Source organism: Rhea americana, unplaced genomic scaffold, assembly GCF_003343005.1.
Source record: "Rhea americana isolate MKP2758 unplaced genomic scaffold, rheAme1 scaffold_303, whole genome shotgun sequence".
Taxonomy (NCBI): Eukaryota; Metazoa; Chordata; class Aves; order Rheiformes; family Rheidae; genus Rhea; species Rhea americana.
In genome coordinates, this window is record NW_028186428.1 from 20,540 (window position 1) to 43,704 (window position 23,165).

The 23,165-nt window shown below is 61.2% G+C and overlaps 1 protein-coding gene across 7 annotated transcripts; it reads left to right on the forward strand.

Moving 5' to 3' along the window:
- The first annotated feature begins 3,750 nt into the window (after positions 1-3,750).
- USP19 (ubiquitin specific peptidase 19) lies at positions 3,751-22,698 on the forward strand. 7 transcript variants are annotated; one of them, XM_085309766.1, is made up of 26 exons: positions 3,751-4,497; positions 6,436-6,492; positions 7,621-7,749; positions 8,378-8,511; positions 8,916-9,323; positions 9,752-10,019; positions 10,167-10,323; positions 10,429-10,500; positions 11,028-11,143; positions 11,469-11,683; positions 12,047-12,248; positions 12,342-12,475; positions 12,672-12,830; positions 12,963-13,073; positions 13,237-13,347; positions 13,505-13,606; positions 13,992-14,132; positions 14,401-14,519; positions 14,747-14,884; positions 14,977-15,341; positions 16,037-16,147; positions 16,606-16,822; positions 17,121-17,273; positions 17,373-17,536; positions 17,624-17,802; positions 19,813-21,098. In XM_085309766.1, the coding sequence occupies exons 1-26, from the start codon at positions 4,389-4,391 to the stop codon at positions 20,044-20,046; spliced, it is 4,305 nt and encodes a 1,434-aa protein (XP_085165892.1). In that variant the 5' UTR covers positions 3,751-4,388; the 3' UTR covers positions 20,047-21,098. The 7 variants fall into 7 exon arrangements, with proteins under 7 accessions (XP_085165892.1, XP_085165893.1, XP_085165895.1 ...); XM_085309767.1 differs by having other exon boundaries at positions 11,475-11,683; XM_085309769.1 differs by having other exon boundaries at positions 11,505-11,683.
- The last annotated feature ends 467 nt before the right edge of the window (positions 22,699-23,165 follow it).

A 23,165-nucleotide genomic window follows, 5' to 3' on the forward strand; every position in this document is an offset into this window, starting at 1 on the left:
AGGGGAGGCTGGGGGCAGTGCGGGGTGATGGTAGGAGCTGCGGGGCAGAGGCGGGGCGGAGGCAGGAGCTGAGCGGCGGTGTGGGGGGAGCAGAGGGGGATGAGGAGCCCTGTCAGCGATGGGGCAGGACCTGGGGGACAGGGTGGAGCGAGAGGCCGGAGATAAGGTGGGGTGAGGAACAGGAGGGAGGGCAGTGTGGGGGGGGTGATAGGCAGGTGGAGGGCAGAAAACGCGCAGAGGCAAGAGCCCTGGGGGGCAGCATGGGGAGAGCAGTGTGGGGCGAGGGGCGGCGGCTGAGGACTGAGCAGCGAGAAGGAGCTGGGGGCACTGTACCGTGCGAGTGAGAAGCAGCGTGGAAGAGGGCAGGAACAGGCAGCGTGGGAGTGGGCAGAGTCTGGGGGGATTTGGAGGTGGTGCAGGACGGTGTGGAGGCAGGAGGGCAGAGCAGGCTGGGTGAGGCCATGTGGGGCAGCTCAGCACGACGGGTGTGGGTCACAGCAGGGCTGGAGCTGAGCTCAGGAACCTCCTGGCACAGCTGGAGGGAGCCGAGGGGCCTGGGGCCACTGCTTGCGCGTGGGCGCTCTGCCTGCATGGTGTGGGCCTGCGCTGTGCGCGCTGGATCTGCGACCCCAGAGCAGCTCAGCAGAAGCTTCATTCCCGGGCCCTTTTCCCCTCTCCAAATGTGTGAGGCTGGGCAGACCACACAGGAGGGTCTGGGGGAGCTGGGCCCCCCACGCAACACGGCTAGAAGGGCTCACCGCTGTCGCGGTACTTCAGCAACCTGGTAGTTTTCGCGAGGATAGAAGTGTTGCATGTGGCTGTCTAGGGCAGCTCTGTGCTTGTCCCTGTTCAGTCTGCGTATCAGGCACACCACGAAACTGAAATAAGAAATGGGTTTAAGTTTCAAGACTTCTAGTTCCTTTGGGGGACAAGAAAAGAAGGTGCTAGAGGTATTTGCTTGCACAAGGGAAGTATCGTTGTCAGCCGTGTTCAAGATGTGGAGGATTCAAAAGTCATTGGAAGGCAGAAGGTGGGAGGGGTAGAGAGCCTTCTTCATAGCTATCCAGTGAAGAGGCCTTTGAGCACTGAGGAGGAGATGCTGTAGGACAGAAATAGGGAACCTTTCCCCTGCTCAGGGCTAAACATGCTCCAGTCACATTTGACATGCTGCTTCTTATTGTGCACCTGCTGCTGCTGTTCAGGGAACAGTTTAAACTAGCCCGGTCTGGTGCTGCTGTGGGACAAGGTGGTCCAGTTCTCCCCAGCCACTCGCTCCTGTCCCCATGGTCACCCTTTCCTTGGGCCAGTACAAACATTTGTGCAGCCACGTAGTGAATGAGGTTGGGGAACTGATTGAGGCTAAAACAAATTTGGCAAAAACCAGTTTCAGTCTGGATGGGTTCCTGATCTGGTGCACCCTGCAGCCATGTGGATGCTTGCACTGACATAGAGCATGGGTGAGAAGGGAGGTACCTCCTCTTCTAGCAATAATGCCAGGCTTTCCCAGCTTACAGTGCTTGTGGAAGTGTTGTGTAATATTTTTAAACTAATGCACAGCTCATCCGGTGTCTCTCAAAGGTATATATGGCATTTAGCCGGGGGAGTTTCACTATCTCTCCTCTACAGCATCTCCCACAGAGCTAATACTGTAATAGCAGTGCCAAAAATCTTGTGCCCCTGGACACTTGGCTGCTGAATAGCCCACCGTGCCGCACATTTCCTGATTACAGATCAGGAGAAAGTCTCAAGGATTAGAATAAATCAATCAGAATAACCTGTGCTTTGTTTGCACTTGTCGGAAGCCCTGGGGTGCCCAGCATGGCCTCAGTTTGTGATCTGCATTCTGGCAAAAGTCAGGCAAAGTCTCAGCACTGCTTGGTTCCTGTTTTCCGTTAGGAATAACTGTCAGCAAAGTGCCTGAGGGAGCTCAGCCTCCAGTGAGGCATAAGAGTAGCAGACCTCTCCAGGAGGAGTGATTAAGAGTCAAAGCAGACACGCTGACCCTTCTGGCTCTCCCTTGGCCTGGTCTGGGAAAGGTTAAGGAATGCTTCCCCAAACCGGCGGAGCCCTTCTTGGAACTTGCTGCCACCCTGTTTAGCAGTTATCCTTGCGCCACCCTTCGGAGGAGATGGCACCTAGCTCGGCCCTGTGCGGAGCAGCCGCTGCTGCTCATTTCCTGTTCTTTCTGGGGTTTTCACCCTGTAGGCAAAGAAGGTCAGCTGGGAAAGCTTCCCTGCAGTTGCTGAGTCCGGGTTAGCTTTTACAGTGCTGGGAATCATTTTGTAGCTGGCCTGTTTCAGTGTTACTGGGGACTGGAGCTGAGAGATGGTAGTGTGAGCGGCGGTCTGCCAGCGCTAGGGTGGTCAGCCCTGCTTGCCACGGTGATGTTCGCAGCTGCGAGGGATCCTCCCAACGTCATCTAGTGCAGCCAGAGTCACCGCTATGTTGCAGGAAACCCGGCACGTACTGCATACTGCAAGGGTGGCTCTGCTGCTGTCCCGTGTCTGTACTCATCCCTCTGCAGGGCTGACTGTGCTGCCCTCCTCAGCATTCCCGTCTCCCAGACGGGTCAGAGTTGTCCAGTGTCGGCTATATGAGTTGTCTGTGGCAGCCAGTTAGGGTAGGCTTAGTGCTTGGCATTGTCAGGTGGCTTCAGTGGCTTGAAGAGTGCTGGTTTGAGTGCAAAGCCTGTCGCTGAGCTGGATTCGCCAGAGCTACGTGAAGAGTAGGGTTGCCTTGCTCTTTGGAGTCCTTTGCAGTTTGCAGCGAGGACTTGAGGTTTGTGGCTACTTGTTGGTGTGAACATTTCAAGAACTCAAAGGCCCCCAAGTGCTAGCGGGGTGCGCAAAGCTGCCGGCATGCTCCATTCGACCCGCTGCTTCGGTGTGTCCTGCCCCAGGCTGTGCCTGGATGGAGCTGCTGGGGCTGCGCCTGGTATGTGTGTGACATGTGCGCCTTGTGGGTACAGTCACTGCTTCAGGATGGGGTGTTCCCAAGGTGCACGTCTCCTCCCACTGTAGGAGAGGCAGGTTCAGTTGAGGCGTACTGTGCCAAGATGCTGTCAGGCTCAGCTCCGTGTCCTCAGATGCTACAGGGCTGTAGGAGGAGGTGTGACGCTGTGCGCTGCAGCCTGGGAGCTGCTGCTGTGGCTGATGGGGCCTGGGAGTGGGCAGGATGGACCCAGCTGGTCTGCTCCCCCGGGAGCAAATCCCAGCAGAAGGGCTCGAGGTGCACACGCTGCTGGAGCCGGGGCGTGGAGCCAGGGCAGCGAGAGCCTTCCCAGCTCTCTGCCGTCACCCCTGTCTACGGAGGGACCTTGGGCCAGACCGCTTGCAGTGGGTTGTTTCAGCTCTCATCTGTCACAGCCTGAATGCCAGAGAGTGAAACTGGAGATTGAAACTGAGACCAGGCCACGGCCAGCGGCCCCTAAGCCCCGTCAGGGATCTGGGGCTCCGCCTGAGAGGGCATGTTCAAAGGGGCCGGGGGGGGGGGGAGCAGGCTTCGCGGGCATGCCCTGCCCTCTCCCGAGGCATGTGGAGCAGAGGTGTCTAGTTTCCAGGCCTGGCCCACGCTGGCGCTGTCTGTAAGTCTGCTGGGAGATGAATATGCAAGGTGCAGTGCTGCTGGTTAAGCTCCCAGCGGGTGGGTGGAGGGGGAGGCGTTCTCTCCTTGCCAGAGGCCCGCTTTCCTCGGCACGGGAGACTGCCCCAAGCCTGATGCTTCTCTGCTTTCTTCCTTCTCAGGGCGTTGCTCTCTCCCACTCCCACCCTTTTACGTGGGGCACTGTTTTACTCCAATGATGTGCACTGATGTCCCAAGCCATGGGGCAGCCTGTCCTTGTTGGTCCTAGGGGCTTCCTTTTGCAGCTCAGGGCCTCCCTTTTGCCTCACCCTCAGCTTTGCCTCATGGCGTTGTCGGAGCCTGGTGTTTCTCAGGGCCAGAATGGCAGTAGTGGTAGCTGTGAGTTTGACAGTTACTTTCCAGGCTTTTAATGTGTGTCACGTACAGAAGACCCCTGTTATATGGGTTTGCCAAAACTTCTAAGATACGTTTGGCAGTAAGCATTATAACAGCTGTGATGAGGTAGGTTTTGTTGCTGAATGTTTTGTGTAGTTTTTCCGTAAATGCTACAGTGAAGGTCGTGTGAGAACATTGACCCTGGGAAAGTCTGGCACTGGGGCAGAGAGTGGATCCTAATGCTGTTGGGCTTTCTCCGTCAGCTCTAGCCATGCTTGCTCTCCCTTCTCTTTAGGCTACTAGTTCCTTGCCAGAGAGTTTGACCCCAGAGAGTCGCCAAGATAGCTGGGCCAGGAAGAAAACGTCGCACCCCTGACCCAGACTCCATTACCGACCCTGGTGGGCCGTTTGTGTCATCCAAACGGCTGAAAATGTCCAGCAGCGCCAATGCCCCTGGCCAGAGGAAAGTATCTCGGGGCTTGGATGATGCCGCCAACAAGAAGAAGCAGAAGGATCGAGCCAACCAGGAGAGCAAGGAAGGTGAGAGCCCCTTGGCAGTGCTGCCGTGAGCAGGCTCAGTGTGATGGTTCCTTGGCCCTGCAGGGTAGGAGTCTCACAGCCATCTGCTGCAGGATAAGCAGATTTAACTAATCGCTTCCTGTTGCTGATTGTAACCCTTGTAATGTGGGATCCTCTTTGGCACAGTGTCCTCCCTGGACCTGTAACCTCCTTTTTTCAAGTGCTGCTTAGCCCCAGGTATGTGAGGGCAGGTCAGACCATTTCCGGGTTAGTTGATGGCTGTTTCTAGGCTGGACTCTAGACATTGCTTCTGGGTGGGGCTAAGCTACCCTCATCCAGAGGGAGTGGGATTGAAGCCTGCAGGTGCTCTTGCAACCGGACGTGTTATTGCTTCCTGATCTGTTCGCAGAGGCCAGTTGCCACAAGGCAGGGCCTGGGTGCTGACGGCACGCTGGATGCTGGGCCTGTGAGTGGGGCTGTTACTTTGCTTTAGATTCTCTGTCAGGGCAAAGTGTGGCTTAAGTGAAATGGTTGTTTTGGAGTAATTCCTTTCTTAGCTGCTGTGTACCAATGACAAAATTGTGTCTTCAGGTGCAGGCATCTGTGCTGGGCAGGCAATGACTGCAGGTGGGATGCAGACAAGGGTTCCTCCAGCAACCCTGTGGCCCTGGCAAATTGCTTGATTTCCATGACTTACTCCGTTATGTCTGCCGTATCCTCAAAATAATACGGTGTTTTATAGGCCAAGGTAAAAGAGTGCTTGCTGAGCTCTGTGCTATAATGGTAGGATGCTGTCCCGGATGTCAAACCAGAGGGCACGGGTAGAAGGCAGTGTTGCCTTCTTCTCTCACCACGGGAGCTGTGCCGTGTTTCAGACACGGTACGACCCTTCGTGCTGTCTGACACAAAGCAGCTGCTGCCTTTGCAGGCACCGTGGTGTGGGCCACAGTGCCTCCATCCCTTCTGCATGGTGGGAGCGAGGGCCTGAAGCAGTCGGGCTGCTCTGGCTGTACCAGGTGGTGGTGCTGGTAGATCTTCCAGGCAGTGCCACCACAGCGCTTCTCGTACTGCCAGCTACACCAGCACCTTTGCAGCAGTGATCACAGTGGCTACCAGAGATTTGCTGTGGTATGTGACTGGTTTGTAGCCAGTCAAGACAGGCAGTGACAGTTCTCTGAGTGCTCTGAAGTGGAAACTCCATCTTCACCACGCATTGATGCTTGTTCTTTGCTTCAGGACAAAGTGCTGTCACCTCATCCCCCTTGCTTGGCACAGTTTGCACCCTGTGGGGATGGAGCAGACCCTGAGATGTTTCTGGGTCTCAGCAGTAATCCTGCACACGGCAGGGATTAGGTATCAGGTCAGTTTGATTCTATAGTGTAATCTGGCAGAAAAATTCAATTGCAGACATCAGCAGGTTGTTCGGTAGTGGGTATGCTAAAGCGCAGCTGGGCTGCATGGTTCTCTCGTTACAGCAAAATTGGTTTGAACACAACCAAACATCAGGTTCACCGTGTAGGCTTGATCAAAGGGCAGAACTCCTGTACAGGTGGAGATTGAGGGCAGGAGGAGCCAGGTTCACCGAGAGGGCATACACAGTACAGTTACCACATGCTCCACAGTGAGACTTGTCTCAAAACAGCACTGACCAATCTGGTGTAGGATGTTATTGCTTCCATTGATGGTGCTGGTGAGACTGAGGTACGATGGTATGGCCCAGAGCACCCATCCTGGAGTATGACTTGCTGTGCTGCTGCAGGCAGGGCTCGGGGGGACGAGGGAGGTGTGAGGAAGCAGAGAAGGGAAATGGTTCTGCCAGGCAGCACATGTAGAACGAAGGGCCTCGCCAGAGGTTCGTGGGAGAAGGAAGTGATGTGTGAAATTTTGGGCATCAGAGTGCTCACCCGTGCCCTGAGGTGACAGAATGACAGACTCGTGCTCTGCTTCTCTGCCCACTAGTGTCTCGCCCTGAGCTCGAGCAGGCTGAGACTGCCCAGGAGAGGGACTCAGAGGAGGGTAAGTCAAGGTGTGCACTGGCTGTCAGTGCATGGCCATGAAGAGCCCTTGCTGAGGGATCTGCAGCTCTCACCTTGTCGTAGTCCTGCGGCCTGGCAGAGTAGCACTAACCTGAGCGCTCCCTTGCCCCAGTGTTTGTCTTAACAGGATGCAGCCGTCCCAGAAGCAGAGGAGGGTGCATGCAGCTGTGCGGGGCTGTCTGCAAGGGAGAAGCCCATGACAGGCTGCTTCTGACTTGAGTGTCACTGTGCCACTGAGCACAGTCCTGGGACACCTTGCTGCAGGCATCCCTTCTGCTTGTTTTGTGACCTCCTGCTGAAGTCATGTCAGGCTGGGAACATCCCAAGCTGTGTCACCGAGCAGGCAACGCTGGCTGGTTTCTGGTTTGGCTCCAGGCTCCTGTTCAGAAGACAGACACAGCATGAACCCCCTTCTACCACAGAGGGTAGACCTAATCTGATCTGAAATTAAGGAAACATCAGCTTTTTGCCTTGAAGACTTCAGGATGCCACATTGCCAAACCTGGAGCCTGGCAGACACTTGATGGGGATTCGGTGTGCAGCAGAGCAGTGCTGCACCATTTTCTCCCTGGATGCCCCATTCTTACCAGGCTGGCTTGCCTGCCTGTGTTTCAGCCTGTGTTAAGTTTTCCTCTGGCAGGAATACAGTGCTGTTGGCAATTGCAGCTGGACTGCTTCGTTTGCACATGCAGAGGGGAAGCTGCAATTTCTGATTGTGGTCAGAGTCCACTCGAATCCCCCAGAGTAATTCTGTGGCTTCCTCATTCCCTGAGAAAACTGTAATTGCTTTATAACCAAGAGAAGCCACCCCTTCTTCCCAGCCACTGCTGCTGCACGTGGTGGACCAAGAACATCCTTATCTTTCTAATCTTTTTGGTTCCCACTGGGATTCACCTGCCCTGTTGTGAGTTGTGCTCCAGCCCCTCATTCATGACCTCTTTGATGAGAGCAGGTTGTAAGTGTCCTGTTTATTGCCATGATCTGTGATCCCTGCACTGCCCGTCCCATTGAGGCAAGCGTGTGTTCAGGCTCACACTCCTAAACAACAGAGCGAGCGTCGCAGCCTCATGCTGCCGCGAGTGGGTGATGCTTCCCTCCTCCTTCCTAGAGCTGCTGCTGGACTGGAAACAGAGTGCTGAGGAGATCATCGTCAAGCTGAACTTGGGCAGTGGAGCTCTGAAGGTGGAGGATGTGGACGCTGCTTTCACCGACACAGATTGTGTGGTCAAACTGCCAGGTATGAGGAGCAGAGCGACTGCTGCAGACACTTTTCCAGCAGGGCTTGGCACAGCCCTGGGCTAGACATGGGACTGGTCCAGGCAAGCATAAAACCTCTGCCTCAGGAAGAGACTTACCTGCCACTTCACCACGGATCTCACTTCCCCTGGGGCGCTGCCGTGTCAGCTGACGGCACAGCTGCAGCCAGGCGGGACCAATAGGAGAGCAATGTAAAAGTAGGAGGGTGCGGGGTGTGGGAGGACAGGAGCTGGCCTCTGTGCGCCACGCAGACCAGTGCCCACGTCTGTGCGGGATGTGTCTCTGCCTCCCACTCGCTGGGGTGGTTGCGTGGTTCTAGCAGGGTCTTGCCAAGAGGCTGAGTCAGCTCTTCATATTATTTGGAAAAGTGGTTGTGCTCCTGAGGGAGGGAGACCCAGGGCCTTCCCTCTGGGAAGGAAGCCAGCCAGATGTGTGACAGCAAACCCCAGGCAGCTGGCATTACCCTGAAGGCTTTTGGAGCACAGTGGCAGTCTGCCTGCGGTCGCTTTGGCCCTGGCTGAGCGCTCCCTTGGCACCAGCAAAGCAGGGCTGTGGGGTGGTGGGCTGCTGTTGCCGTCACTTGAAGTGTGGTTCCTCTTTGCTTGCAGATGGGCGCCAGTGGAGCTGTCAGTTCTACGAAGAGATTGAAAGCTCCTGCAGCAAGGTCCAGTGCAAGAAGGGCAACTTCCTGCAGCTTGTGCTTCAGAAGAAGATCCCATTCCACAGCTGGGCTTCGCTTCTGGTGAGGCGGGGAGGATGTGCCTTTTGGGGGACTTTATAGAGCCTGGCAGGACTGGGAGCTGGAGCTGGGGTGATGGTTTCACTGCCTACCCTTGAGCTGTCCTTGCCCAGGAAGCTCTGTGAGGCTCAAACTGCATCCATGGGCTGCATCAGGGCAATGACCCAGCTGCCTCTGTCCATGGTAGGGGGAGGTGTCATCACACCCCTGTTCCTGCCTGCCACACAGTCTCCAGGTCCTGGAGCAGAGACCCAGGGTGCTCTGGGAGGGGATAGCAAGGGCTCTGCTCTGACCTGTGTGAAATTTCGCTCTGATATACTGGTGTGTGGAACCCCTGAGAGGATGAGGGGCTGGCAAAGAGTGAGCTGCCTAGATATCTTCCCACCGTGCTACCTTGCTGTTCACAGAAGAGACGAAAGGATGGATCCAAAGAGCTGGCCAAAGGGACCATATGCTGGGAGAATGGGAAGGAGAAGGCTGCCGCTGTAGAGGTGGCCCCTGAAGAGCCAAGAGCTGAAAGTGCAGAGCTGCCGAGGTCGAGGCGGGAGCCCTCCAACCCAAAGCGTGCTCAGGGAAGAAGCGAGGCCCTGGGAGGGAAAAGCCCAGCCAGCCCAGGGACGCAGAGTGGCCCCAGCGCCAAGCGGGCAGTATACCTCAAAGTGGCTCCAGCTGAAGAGGAGCCAAACGCCAGGGTCACTGGGAGCGTGGAGCCCAGCAAAGGGCACAGCGGGAGGTCAGGCAGCCGTCGCAATGGCAGAGCCGGCCAAGGCGATGTGCCCACAGCCCTCGCAGACGTCGCACCACCTCTGGAGAAGGTACCAAAGGACCCAGTTGAATGGGGCACCCCTGCTCCCTCAGCCCCCATGCAGGGGGTGCTACTCCCACAGACACATACCCCTCCAGATGATAAGGGCTCCTGGATCCCGTGGGTGGTGTTGAGGGCTGGTGCGGGCCTGACTCCAGCAGGCGGGTGGGGTGAAATACAGGATAAGAGCTGGTAACTGGTACTGCTGCAGATGTGAGGACCCAGCACTCGCTTGGCTTAGCACGTACTCTGGCTTGAGACTGTGTGCTAACATGAGGTCAAGCTAAGCAAACGAGATGTGGTGGGGGAAGCGGACAACATGGGGCCGTAACTGCCTGGTGACAGAAGCAGGTTGTGGAGAGGGGCTGCAGTGGTTTGGGCCAGGGCCGCTCAGCGAAAGGGTAGTGTGTTCCTCACCATGTCTCTCTGCTTTGATAGGCTGCAGTTTTGGCAAAGGAAACTGGTCCCATGGAGATGCCGCCTCTCGCAGCCACCACAGAGGTGTTCCCCCACCGCATTGCCACCTGTGTGGAGAAGAGAGTCCTGCAGCCAGGCAGCCCAGGCGAGGCCTCTCGGAGCCAGGACTGCACGCCTGTCCTGGGAGAAAGCTCTAAGGCTATTCCAACGCCCACCCCTCCCCTGAGAAGAGACTGCGAGAAGAGAGACTGGTCCAAGGATGATGTGGCCCTGGAAGCAGCAGCTGATGGTGAGTGGTCACAGCCCAGGGGTCAGCATCCATGAGCTGGCCTGCTCAGGAAGGTTCACCTGCTCAGGCACTCTTCTGGGCCTACCTGCGGGGCTGCCTCCGTGTGCAAGGAAAGTAACATCTCTCTCTGCGGCTTTCCCTGCTCAGAGCCCGAGCCCATAGTGAGCCTGACCTTTGTGAAGAATGACTCATACGAGAAGGGCAACGACCTAGTAGTGGTGCACGTCTACGTGAAGGAGATCCACAAGGAGACATCCAAGGTGTTGTTCCGGGAGCAGGACTTCACACTCGTGTTCCAAACAAGGTATGGGCAAGCCCCGGGGTGGCGCCAGGCTGCCACGGAGCTCCTGGCTGCAGCACAACTACTTGTTTGTTCACCTCTTCTCACCCACTTCTGATTTCTTTGCAGCGACACAAACTTCCTTCGCCTCCATCCTGGTTGCGGGCCCCACACCGTGTTCTGGTGGCAGGTGAAGCTCAGGTACTGCTCCTGCCTTTCCAGCCCATGCCAGAGTGAGGGAGGAGAGAACGCATAGCTGGAGTGGGAGCCAGTCCCAGCTGACTGGTCTGTGCAGGCCATGTCCCTGTCTGTGCCTGGGAGTCTGAGACCCTTGTACTGTGCTGCACTGACATCCCAAGCCTGGAGTGCCTCAGCTCGGTGTGGTGGCTTGCGGGGATGGAGATGCTAGTGTCTCCTTGCCTGCAATTTCCTACCACAGCCTGTTGAGCTCTCGGGACTGGGCCAGGCCAGCCGTGTGCACTTTGAGCCTGATGTTCAACAAGGCTGGGCGTTTGGAGACAAGCAGAATGGATGTGCCAGGACAGGGGCCCTCTGTGCCCAGTGTGGTCAGGATTGAGGGCTTCTGTACTGCTTTGCAGGGGCCAACCTTGGGACTGATACTTGCCCATCCCTCCTGCCTGGAGGACACGGCCCTGTGTTGCAGAGGCTTCAGTGTGCCAGTCCGTGGTGGGATCCGGTGCACGTCTGACCTGCTGCATGTCTTGCAGGAACCTTATTGAGCCGGACAAGTGCACATACAGCTTCACAGTGTCTCGCATCAATGTCTGCCTGAAGAAACGCCACAGCCAGCGCTGGGGGGGGCTGGAAGCTCCAGCCGCACGAGGTCTGCACCCTGGCTTCTCCTTGTCCTGCCTGCTGCGCCCTGGCGTGGCATGGGCCTGGTTCCTCCTCATTGCTGGGAGCAGCTAGGCAGTGCTGGGGGGGTTGGGGGAGGCAGAGGGACTGAGCAGGCATGGGCAGGAGGGATTTGGGATAGGGTGAGCTGGAGGTGGGGTGCTGCCATCCCTCTCGCTCGTGGGGGAGAGGAGTGGGAGGGAACCTGTGTGCGAGCATGGGCTGATCCCTCCGTGACATCAGTCCTACTGTGGGCAGCTGCCCCTGCACACGTGGTGCTGCTAACCACAGGCCCACCCTTCCCCCTTTTTAAGGTGCAGTGGGTGGTGCAAAGGTTGCCATGCCTACAGGCCCTACCCCGCTGGATAAGAGCCCGCCAGGCAGTAACCAGCACTCCCTGTCCAGCAAGGAGGAGGCCCGAGCCAGCGATAAAGAGAAGCCGCGCCTGGAGGATGGGGGCCTGGACGGTGTGGCAGCCCGTACGGCCTCAGAACACGTGACAGTGAAGCAAGAGCCTCACATCCCCTCTGTGAGTGGGGCCGCATCAGGCCTGAGACCTCAGGGGTGGGAGTGGGCTGGATGCTTGACCCCACTGTGGTGTGAGACTGCCTCCTCGGTGCTGCTCCAAGGACCGGCAAACCTCACAGAGGAGCTGAGTGAGGAAGCAGGGCTGTCCTCCAGCCCTAATTGGCAGTTTTGGGGGCAGCAAGTTGGCTTGGCTGCCAACTGAGCCATAACCACAGCCCGTCAGTCCTGGTGGGAGGTGGGCAGGTGGTGTGGCTGCGCCAACCCGACCCTGTTTGAGGGGCTGCCTCAGGCGGTCAGGTTCCTCTGGTGTTTTGGGAGAGGCCCCTGGAATGCAGCATCCTCACAACCAGCTCTGCTTTGGCAGCCCAAGCCGACATGTATGGTGCCGCCGATGACGCACAGCCCAGTGAGCAGCGAGAGCGTGGAGGATGACGAGGATGAGGATGAGAAGAAGAAGGTGTGCCTGCCTGGCTTCACGGGGCTGGTGAACCTGGGCAATACTTGCTTCATGAACAGTGTCATCCAGTCCCTGTCCAACACCCGAGAGCTACGCGACTACTTCCATGGTGAGCACGCACCCCTGGAACCAAGCAGGGCCCTGCTACGCAGTGCAGCCAGCAACTGCTCTCCTACGCACGTTCTCCTGTGTCCCTTTACAGATCGGTCCTTCGAGTCAGAAATCAACTACAACAACCCGCTGGGGACGGGGGGCCGCCTGGCTATCGGCTTCGCCATGCTGCTACGAGCACTGTGGAAGGGCACGCACCATGCCTTCCAGCCCTCTAAGCTGAAGGTAGGGCTGCAGGCTGCAGCGCTCCCCGGGAGCAGCCGGACCCTGCTCAGCTGGAGGCCTCTGGCCCTCCTCCATGGGCTCCTGGCTGCCACGCTAAGAGCCAGCTGGATGTGGGTGGGCACAGCTAGTCTTTGCACACAGGGCAGGCAGTGCTGCTGAGGGCTGCTGGCCGGCCCTGACTGTTGTGCTCCCCCAGGCAATCGTGGCCAGTAAAGCCAGCCAGTTCACTGGCTATGCGCAGCACGATGCTCAGGAGTTCATGGCCTTCCTGCTTGATGGCCTGCACGAGGACCTCAACCGCATCCAGAACAAGCCCTACACAGAAACAGTTGATTCAGACGGGAGGCCTGACGAGGTAAGAGTGCCTCTCCCCAGCACTGTTGGTGCTGCACTGGGTGCTGCAGGGCAATCCTGGCTGCTCTGGGCAGTGCAAGTGCCGTAAAGCTGCGTGGTTTAACGTAGTGCTGCGCCCTCTCTCTCCCCACAGGTTGTAGCTGAGGAGGCCTGGCAGCGACACAAGATGAGAAATGACTCCTTTATCGTGGACCTGTTCCAGGGCCAGTACAAATCCAAGCTGGTGTGCCCAGTGTGCTCTAAGGTACAGCAGCCCTGGAGGCTCTGCACTCCGTCCCAGCTGTGTAGCAGACTCAGGCCTCCATTCCCCAGTTCCCAGAGAGCACAGGTCACTGGTCAAGGCTGGATCTCAGTTCTGCCATGGGCGCAGGCACTTCCCACAGCTGAGCGTACTTTTGATTCTGTAGGTGTCCATCACCTTCGACCCCTTCCTGTACCTCCCGGTGCCCCTCCCACAGAAACAGAAGGTGCTGACTGTCTACTACTTTGCAAAAGAGCCGCACAAGAAACCTATCAAGGTAAAGGACACCACCTGCTCTAGGGGGAGGTAGCCTGCGAGGGTGCTTGGAAATGTTGCAGGTAGTCAGTTTTGTGCTAACGAACTGAGCCTTGTAATGAGCAGAGACCTGTGTGCCTTGGAGTGGCATGACTGACATGGCATTTCATTCATGGCAGTTCCTCGTGAGTATCAGCAAGGAAAACTCCAGTGCCATGGAAGTACTGGACTCAGTGGCCCATAGTGTGCGTGTGAAACCAGAGAACCTGCGCCTGGCAGAGGTGAGAGCACTTGAGCTGGGAAGCAGAGTGTGGCTGCTCCCATGGGTGCCCCTGGGTCCCATGGCTCTGCAGGGAGTGTCCCCGCAGGCAGTCGTTTGCCCTGATCCAACATGGACAAAACCTGCCCTGTGATCATGTATCATGCACTGGGTGCTGCCTACTAGATCCCTGTTCAGGAGAGTTGGGCTGCTGTGGTGGGTCAGAAGAGGTTCATCCTACCCTGGCTGGGCGGTGAGCTGAGCACAGCATCCCCAAGGTGCTGCTGTCCCCAACACTCGCTGAGGGGTGCCACATCTTTAGCTTTCCAGGAGAGCAGAAGGGTGGGCAAAGCTCTGTGAGCGTGGGGCAGCCCTCACACAACCTCGCTCTGCTGTTTTCCTGGCAGGTGATCAAGAACCGCTTTCACCGCATGTTCCTGCCGTCCCACTCACTCGACACAGTCTCCCCCACAGACCTCTTGCTCTGCTTCGAGGTGCTGTCCCCAGAGCTCGCCAAGGAGCGAGTGGTGGAGCTGCAGGTCCAGCAGGTAGGTGGAGGGAGAGATGGGAGCTGCTGGGAGGCTGAGCCTGCTAGCGGGGCTGAACAGGAAAGAGTGAGAAGGCCGCACGAAAGGGCAACATGCTGGCCAGTGAGTGCCCAGTGTATGGCCCTGGCGGGTCTCACTCCGGGGAGGGGCTGGTGCTGCCTCTCCTGGTGAGGGCCATTCTTCCAGCTGCAGCAGGCGCCGGGGCTGCCGAGGTGGTTTCACCCTGCCCGGGTGCCCTTCCATGCTCAGTGGGTTCCTTCTCCTGCAGCGTCCGCAGGTGCCCAGCGGCCCTGTCGCCAAATGCGCGGCCTGCCAGAAAAAGCAACTGTCCGAGGATGAGAAGCTCAGGCGCTGCACGAGGTGCTATCGAGTCGGTTACTGCAACGTGTGAGTTGGCTTGGTGCCTGGCAGGGAGGGAGGGTCTGCTGCGTTGAAGGGCTGCGTGGGAGAGCTGGGCCTGCCGGGAGGAGGCGAGACAGATGTGACCTTTGGGAGAGGAGTTAGTCTGGGCCGTAGGGCTCTGCTTGTCCCCAGTGCAACCCTCCAGCCCTGCAGAGCTCGCACCCATGGAGTAGGCACGGAAACTGGGTTCAGCAGGACTGTGTGCATTACAGGGCATGTCAGAAAACACACTGGCCGGACCACAAGGCTTTGTGCCGCCCCGAGAACATCGGCTTCCCCTTCCTCATCAGCGTGCCGGAGTCCCGCCTCACCTATGCACGCCTGGCCCAGCTACTGGAGGGCTACGCGAGGTAAGGGCCCGGGGCAGGGGGTGCATCTGCCCCTTCCTGGCAAAGGGTATAGCCTGTGCCTGGGCTGCTCTGACTGTCACCTCCTCGCCCAGGTACTCAGTCAGCGTGTTCCAGCCTCCGTTCCAGCTGGGCCGGATGTCGCCAGAGCAGGGGCTGCAGCCTCTGCTCCCGGACAAGCTGGAGCCCCCAGCCAAGAGCAGCTGTGCGGCAACCACCTCCGCCCCGGAGCTGGGGGATGGGGACAGGGCTTCCAACCTCCCGCAGGAGCCCCCCCTCTCGCCACCTGTGCCCGAGCTGCACCCAGAGCTGGGGGATACCGGCACTGTCAGGAGCAAGGTGTTGGCACCCAGGAGTTCCCTGCTGAGCTTGGATTCAGGCTTCTCTGAGCACATGGAGTCGCAGAGCGACAGCTGCTGTGAGAAGGAGCCATCCTATGAGAGAGCCCTCAAGCCAGAAGGTAAGAGGGCAGGGGTTTCACAGGCACTACTCTGGTGCTGCCTGTATTTCCCCTATCTGTCTGTGCCAGGACCTCAGGCAGCCCTCAGGCTAGCCAGGGGAGGGCTTTTCCTTCAATGGCTAGGCCCAGACACCCTTGGGGACATGTGGCAGGCCCCTAGGAGCCCTTGTTTGGCAGTGCTGCCCCACCTGAAATTCCTGCCAGCCCACACTCTGCCTTGCCCTGGCAGGCCCACAGGGCCAAGCAGAGACCTGGCTTGCAAGGAGGCTGCAGTGTCACGCTGTACTGGGAGGAGTGGGAAGGCAGGGGCTGGCAGAAGCTGCTGAATCCCTGTGGCCTTGTGGTAGGGCAGAGTCCAGCGCGGGCTGAGCCCCTCAGGCTTGTGAGCGCAGCATTCCCATTGCTGTGACTCAACTGCACGGGAGCAGCCTCTCGCGCTCGGCTGCTTGGCTGTCACGTTTCCAGACACTCGTCTCAGGATGGCAGCAATGTGCAGTGAAGGGGCAAGGCAGGCAAGAGGAGCACAGCTTGCCAGGGGCAGGCGCCTGCTAAAAATAGTCAAGGACACGAGGCACGTGGTTGTGTCCCTGCAAGGCCATAGCATGCGGGGTGGGGGTGGGGGCACTGCAAATTCTTGGCCCCTACGCAGGGCAGGCAGGCAGTGCCACCAAATATCTGTCCCTGCTCGTCCGCAGCTGCCATCCCTGGGTACCAGCACACTCCAGACTCGCTGAGCGCCCGTGCCACGCAGTTCTACATCAACAAGATCGATGCTGCCAATAAAGAGCACAAACTGGAAGACAAAGGTGAGCCCAGAGCCCAGGAGAGCTCCATTTTCATTCCTCTTGGCCTCTGGCAGGGTGGTGAATCTGTTCCCTGGGAGCTCCTCTTTCCTGCGACACTCATCTGCTCTTCTCGACAAACATGCCTGTTTCTGTTGACCTCCTGCATCCACAGAGCAGCTGTGATCTCCGTGTGCCTCGTTATCTGAACAGGGCACCCACACTGGGTGCTGGTGAGGGAGGCGCTGCAGAGAGCGGCTGCACCAGCCTTGCTGCCCTGTTTGCAGGACTCTGCCACGCTGGGGTGGGCAGCCTGGCCACAGGCAGTGCGGGGTGCCCATCAGGGGTGCTCGTATCCTGGAAACACTCACTGCCTCATGGCTGTGTTGAGCTGGGCCAGGCCTGAACGCTCCTAGCCCTGGGCACGGTGGGCCTGGCTGTAGCCCCAGGGGCAGATGTGTAAGGTGTGCTCCCCTTCACAGGCGACACCCCACTGGAGCTGGCGGACGACTGCTCCCTCGCCCTAGTGTGGAAGAATAACGAGCGCCTCAAGGAGTTTGTGTTGGTGGAGTCCAAGGAGCTGGAGTGCGTGGAGGACCCGGGCTCGGCCAGTGAAGCGGCCCGTGCAGGCCACTTCACCCTGGAGCAGTGCCTCAATCTCTTCACCAAGCCTGAAGTGCTGGCCCCGGAAGAAGCATGGTGAGGAGGGCATCATGGTGGGTTCTAGCCTGCAGGCCCGGGCAGCGGCGGGAGTTTCCCAGGAGCTGCTCAGGCCTGCACACCATTTCTTTTGGCGGCCACAAGCATCAGGCTGGCCTCCCCTCCCAGCAAGCAGGGAGGCAAGAAGCCAGCAGGGAGTAAAGCCAATGCTCTGCAGGGCTGTGCTGGCTTGCCCTTGGCCTCCCACATGCCGTCTGCAGGCCCCACGCTTGCCTGGGTAAGGCCATGAGGCCTGGAGCTCTCTCCCCATGCAGGTAACGAGTATGTTCTCTCCCAGGTACTGTCCCAAGTGCAAGCAGCACCGTGAGGCCTCCAAGCAGCTGATGCTGTGGCGCCTGCCCAACGTCCTCATCATCCAGCTCAAGCGGTTCTCCTTCCGCAGTTTCATCTGGAGGGACAAGATTAATGACATGGTGGACTTCCCCGTCCGGTAAGAGCCCTGGGATAGCCCTGCATGTGCTGCCCTGCAGCCTGGCTTCTCTCTCCCCAATGCTGACAGCCCCTCACTTGTCCCCGTGTGTCTTCCCAGGAGTCTGGACCTGAGCAAGTTCTGCATCGGCCGGAAGGGCGAGCAGCAGCTGCCCATGTATGACCTGTACGCTGTGATCAATCACTACGGGGGCATGATCGGCGGGCACTACACGGCGTACGCCCGCCTGCCCAGTGACAAGAACAGCCAGCGCAGCGACGTGGGTGAGGACCCGCCGTCCTCGCCACCCCACTCTCCTGCCGCCACAGCTGGCCAGCTCACTTGATCCGTCTCTCCTCTCCTCTCCCCAGGCTGGCGGCTCTTCGATGACAGTACAGTGACCACCGTGGACGAGAGCCAGGTGGTGACCAGATATGCCTATGTCCTCTTCTACCGCCGGAGGAACTCTCCTGTGGAGAGACCCCTGCCGGGGCACCCCCCAGACCACCGACCCGAGCGCACCCCCTCCGCCGAAGCTGCTGCCAGTCAGGTGAGAGCTTGTGTCCCTCCCAGCACTGTTGGAGCCCTACAGCCTTGAAATGCACACGTGCCCACACGGCCTGCCCTGGTAGTGCCCACGGAGCCTGGGGCAGCTGCAGCACGGTGTCTGTGTCTCCTGCAGGCTGAAGAACTTGTGCTTGATGGGCTTTTCGCTGTTCTTGCTGCGAGCCTGGGCCTGCGGGAGAGCTGGCTCTGGCTGCCAGGGTGGGCTGTTGGCAGCAGTGGGAGGGTGCAGAGCTGTGTGAGGCACTGGAGGAGGCAGGAAGGGGCCCTGTGCTGCTGTGCTCTGTATGGGGAAGGCTGTGAGTGGTGACACTAGATCTGGCTGCACCAGGGAGCAGCGATGACCTTCCCTTTGTGGACTCTCGAGGAGGGTGGGGGGCATGTTCTGCTGGGGCCCAGCTCAAGGCCAAGTTGAGTGCAAATGAGGCAAAGATTGATGCTGAGCCAGAGGCCCAAGAGCCTCCACGAGGTGCTGAAGAGAAGCGTGTTGGAGCAAGCGTGTTGGTGCCACGGGGCTGCTAGGGAGGGCTGGGCCCGCCAGGAAGGCGCTTCCTCTGTGCACTGGTGGGGGAAGGTTGGACCGATCTGGGCCCTTTGCGCAAACCCTAGAAACAAAGGCAGGTCCTGGGCGCTCAGGGCACTGCCTGCCTGGCCAGGCTCACCTGGGCTGCAGCTTGCAGCCCTTCTCTTTGCGCCTGGCAGCTCCTCAGCCCTGTGCTGTCTGAGGACGGTGCTCTCCTCAGCTCTGGCAGAGCTGCGCTGGCCTGCCCCGTGGGAAGGTTTTGGCTCGCCTTCCAGGCCTGTCTGGTTCGTGCAGCCGTTTGCCGTGCCAGGGACCGCGCTGGTTAGGCATTGGGGCCCTTCCCTTCCCTCGCAGCTGGAGGCAGGAGCCATCAGGCTCCAGGGACCGGACGAGAGTGCCTGGCACATCAGTGTCCAGCTGCCCGCGCCACTACTGTCCTGTGCCGTGAAATGCCACCTCTTGGTACAGGCCTGGTCTCTGGGGGCAGCTGGTGGCCCCAGCAATAGCAAGCCTGGAGCTGCAGGGCGTGGGCCTGTCTGTTGTCCCACGCTGGCCCGGACCACTAAGCTGCAGGGGACTTCGTGGTGCTGGGGCTCGCTGGGTTCCCCACGGGACCCACCGCAGTGCTGCAGTTTGGTCCCCGGCAGCCCCGGATCTGCAGGGCTGGGGCTCGTCGGGTTCCCGGCAGCACCAGATCCCCCACGGCGCCGGGGCTCGCTCGCTGGATCCCCTGCAGTGCTGCAGCTCATCGGGTCCCCTCGCAGCAGCGGGGCTCGTCGGGCCCCCGGCGGCAGCAGCGGCAGCTCCCCCGCGGCTCGAGGGCTCGCCGGGCCCCGTGAGTGCCCTGGACCACCTGCACCCTGCCGGGCCCCGGGCGCCCCCGGAGAGCTGCGCCCCCATCGGCTGCCCCGCGCCATCACCGCCGCAGCGAAGGGCTGGGTTCGATTGGCTGCCTGCGGAGAAGCCTCCGGGAAGCTGGGCTGCGATTGGCTCTCGGGGAGGCTCCACCCGCCGAAGCAAGAGCTGCGACTGGCTGTGCTGCGACTGCGCCTCCTGCTCCCGCCCGCCGAGCCGGCTCGCCATTGGCCAGCCTCCGAACGATCCTCCGGCGTACAGGAAAGCCGCGCCGTGATTGGCTGCTGCCTGCCCCGCTCGCTCACCCGGGCCCACCAATCGCAGAGCATCGGCTCCACCGGGATCCAGCCGGGAGCTGCGCCCACTCCGCTGCCCGCGGCCTGGCGAAGACCCGGCCGCTCTGCGCCTGCCCGCCGGAGCCTCGCCGTGCCCGCGGAGCTGCGCCGCCCGCGCCGGAGGCCACGAAGAGCTGCGGGGGCGGGCGCGACCGTGCTGCATGGGGAGGAGGGCTGGCTGGGCACGGGGCTGGGCTCGCAGGCGGCCGCCTGGCCCCGGGGGAAGGCGAGGGGTGTTGCCTGTTGCGTTCCCCGAGTGCTGACGCAGGTTTCCACATCGCAGGCTTCTCTGATCTGGCAGGAACTGGAGGCTGAAGAGCAAGACCTGCAGCTCGAGGCGCCCCAAAGGCCTGCAAGAAACTCCTGGAGGCCCCGTGGCCGGAAGAGGAGTCCAGGCACCCCACAACACCCGGACGAAGGTTGCGTCAGATACTTCGTCCTGGCCACTACGGCCGCAATTGTGGCTCTCTTCCTGAACGTGTTCTATCCCCTCATCTACCAAACCCGCTGGAGATAGGCACGGGCACACAGCCAGGCGCGGTGGGAGCAGGGCCGCCACTGTCATAGGACACTGCATGAGGAAGAGGTCCGCTGGAAGGACAGAAACCTCTGGGAAGGACTCACGCTGCTGGGATGAACGGGCTTCGCCGAGGGAAGCACGGGGCCATCACCTCTACTCTGCTTGCTCCAGCATCTCCCATGCCAGCTGGCAGGGCTTTGGGGCCAGCCCGCGGCATTGCCAAGGCGCGGCGCAAACCCAGGAGTCTCTCAGCTCACCCTGTCTCGTGGCTACCTGCTGCTTTGGAAGGGACATCGCCGCTGCAGCAGGGCTGGAGCCTGGGAGCCCATTAGGAACATTGACTGTTTGTACCTGGCTTCTGGGAAACGAGGGGAGACCTGCCGAGAGGCTGCAGCAACAAGCAGGCTGCCGTGACGCAGCTCCTGCCCCTGACGCTTCTTGCATTTGCCTGCGCCGTGGCGTGGTTGCAGGAGCCTCGCACTCCCGACGGCTGGCACGGCCAGTGGCTGCCAGGGCCGGCGTGATCCTCGCGAGGTCGGGCGCACCCCGTTCTCCTGCTTGGCCTCCCACTGAGCGTCCTGGGGCGAGCTGCTGGGGCACCGAGGGCTGCGGGCGCCGTGCTGCTGTGCCGAGGCGGGACAGGCTCAGCGTGGGGGCCAGCCCAGGTCCCCACTTGGCTGGAGCTGTGGCGTGTGCTGCTTCTCATCCCCCGGGGCACTTAGGAGCAGCTGCTGGGGAACCTTGACGAGCAGTGCCAGGGGCTCCCACGGCAAGCACGGACCTCTGTGGGCCCCGCTGCCCAAGGGACGCGTGGACTGTCCTTGCGTGACCCTGCCTGGCTGTGTCCAGGGGGAGCCGGGGAGGCACGTTGCAGTTTTTTGTTCTCGAGGGGCCCCTCTCTCCGTGGGAGCCCAGCTGCAGCTGCCTGGCCCCGGGAGCGGCGGGGGGGAGAGCAGGTAGGACTTAAGGTGCGGGAGGCCGGAGGGAAGAGCTCTCCGTTGCGCTCCGCGCCCTGCAGGGTCCGTGAATAAAGCCAGCTCTTCTGAAGAGACACAGCGTCCCTGTCCTGTGTGCTGGGACGCTGGCACAGGCGCAGGGACTGCGCGGGAGGCTGCTCCAGCACACGAACAGGCTCCGGTGTCCTTCCTAGTCTTGTGGTGTCCGTTTCTGCCTCCTCCAGCCCGGACCAGCCCCAGGGACTGCCCCACGCTGTCCCGCAGCCAGCGCCTGCCTGCTCTGCGTGTCCCGGGCTCTGCGCAGTGCCTGGCGCAGCCTGCGCGGTGGCAGGCTCCGGCATGAGCTCTGCCTGCCGGCGCCGTGGGGCGCCGTGGGGCCCGGGCTGGGAGCTCCTGCTCCCCAGCCGTGGGGCAGCAGCCCCGGGGCGGCACACGCGGGGCCATCGCCGCCTGGCGGGGCCAGCAGCGGTCTGTCCCCCGGGAGCTGGGACGAGGTCTGCGGCTCCGGCGCTGTCTGACATTGAGACGTGTTGCCCTTGGCTGAGCGCAGCAGCTCGGAGGCTGCTCAGGCTTGTTTGGGTTTGAGAGGTGACTTCAGAGCCCTGTGACTTCCTTTCGGTCTCTGATGCTGTCCTGCCCTCCGTGCCCTTGGCTGACTCAGGAAGGATGCTTGGCAGGGAAGGGGGGTCCACCGGGTTTCCGGCCGGGGCTTGGGCCCCTCTGCGCGGGGCCGCGGTGTCAGCTGGACGGCAGAGGGCCCGGGGCTCGCCGCACCTTGGGCCCCGCGCGTCCTCAGCCCCGGCCCCGCTGAGCGCCGCCGGCCCGGGGAGCGGCGCGGGGCAGCGCCGCGGCCGGGAGGTGCCTGCCCTGGAACAGTCGCCTCATTGTCTGCCGCGCCGAGGGCTGGTGGCTTCCTCCGCTCGCCCACGGCGCGGGTCTCGTGGCGCTGAGTCAGCGCCCAGTGCCTCCGGGGTGACCTCTGCTCCGGCTGGCACTGGAGACCTGCGTGCGCCTGCCTGCCTGCCTGGCCCGGGTGTCCGGCAGCGAGGCTGCAGCCAAGCGCTCGCTCTCTACCCTGGAAATCCCCTCTGGTTCTCCTGTGCTCCCGTGGCTCCAGCTCGGGCTGGCAGCCTGCGCCGGGGCTTGCCGGCACCGCTGCGTGGGCTGGCCGGGTGCCCGTGCTGGGGCGCGGAGCGCCGCTCCGGCTGGCCCCAGCCTCGCCAGCCCCCGTGCACGAGGGCCGGGCCGGGGAGAAGCGGCGGGGCCAGGCTGAGCGTGCCGCAGCTGGGCTCCCTCTCCCGCAGGCGGGCCGGGGCTGGCCCGGGCCCCGGGAGCGGTTCCTGCCTCCCTGCCCCGGTGCTGGGCTGGGGGGCTGGCGCGTGGTGCTGTTCTGCTCCGTGACCCCCCCCCTCACACCCACCTTCTGCTTGCAGGGACTCACCCCGGTGCCGTTCGGATCCGGCCTGGCCCCCGAAGGAGCCCCGGCGCTGGCCGCGGAAGGCCTCCCCGAGCGCTTCGCCAGCCCTGCCGAGCGCCCGGCCCCGTCCTACAGCAGCATGGAAGAAGTCGACTAGGGCATCGCGGGGAGCCCTGTCCCGGGGGGGGGGTGCGGGCCGGGCCGGGCACCGGGGAGGAGGGCTGGGGCGGGCAGGGGTCGGGGTTTGTCCTGCTCTCATTAAACTTGCTGAACTCCGCTCGTTTCCGCTGTGTGCTGGGCAGCCGCGCTGGGAATCCGGGGCTGGTGCGGCGCCGTGTGCCACAGAGCCCAGTGCACCCCCCCCGCCCCCCCCGCCGCCGTGGGGTGCTCTGCCACCCGGGGTGCCACAGCGCCTGGTGTCCCCCTGTGTCCCCTGGTGCACCCCACTGCCCAGCATCCCTGGCCCGTGTGCCTGGTGATACCTGCTTACCCTCCTGGGCGCCCGGGGGTGGGGTGACCCTAGTGCCCCCCGGTGTCCCCTGCTGCACCCTGGGTGTCCCCTGGCACTCCCCGTGTCCCTTGGTGCCTGGTGGGCACCTCGCTGCCTTGCACTCCCGCCCCGAGCTCCGGTGCGCCCTCTGCAGCTCCAGGTGCCCCGCTGCCCGGCAGCCCCGGGGTCCCCGCGGGTCCCCTCTCCGCCGGCGGCCCGGGGCCGGGGCCGGGGCCGGGGCGGCGGGACTGCA

Coding starts and splice junctions, on each gene's coding strand:
- USP19 (XM_085309766.1), top strand. CDS start 4,389: ATGTCCAGCAGCGCCAATGCCCCTGGCCAGAGGAAAGTATCTCGGGGC. Junction 15,342..16,036: donor GAGAGCCCTCAAGCCAGAAG/GTAAGAGGGCAG, acceptor GCTCGTCCGCAG/CTGCCATCCCTGGGTACCAG. Junction 16,148..16,605: donor GCACAAACTGGAAGACAAAG/GTGAGCCCAGAG, acceptor TCCCCTTCACAG/GCGACACCCCACTGGAGCTG.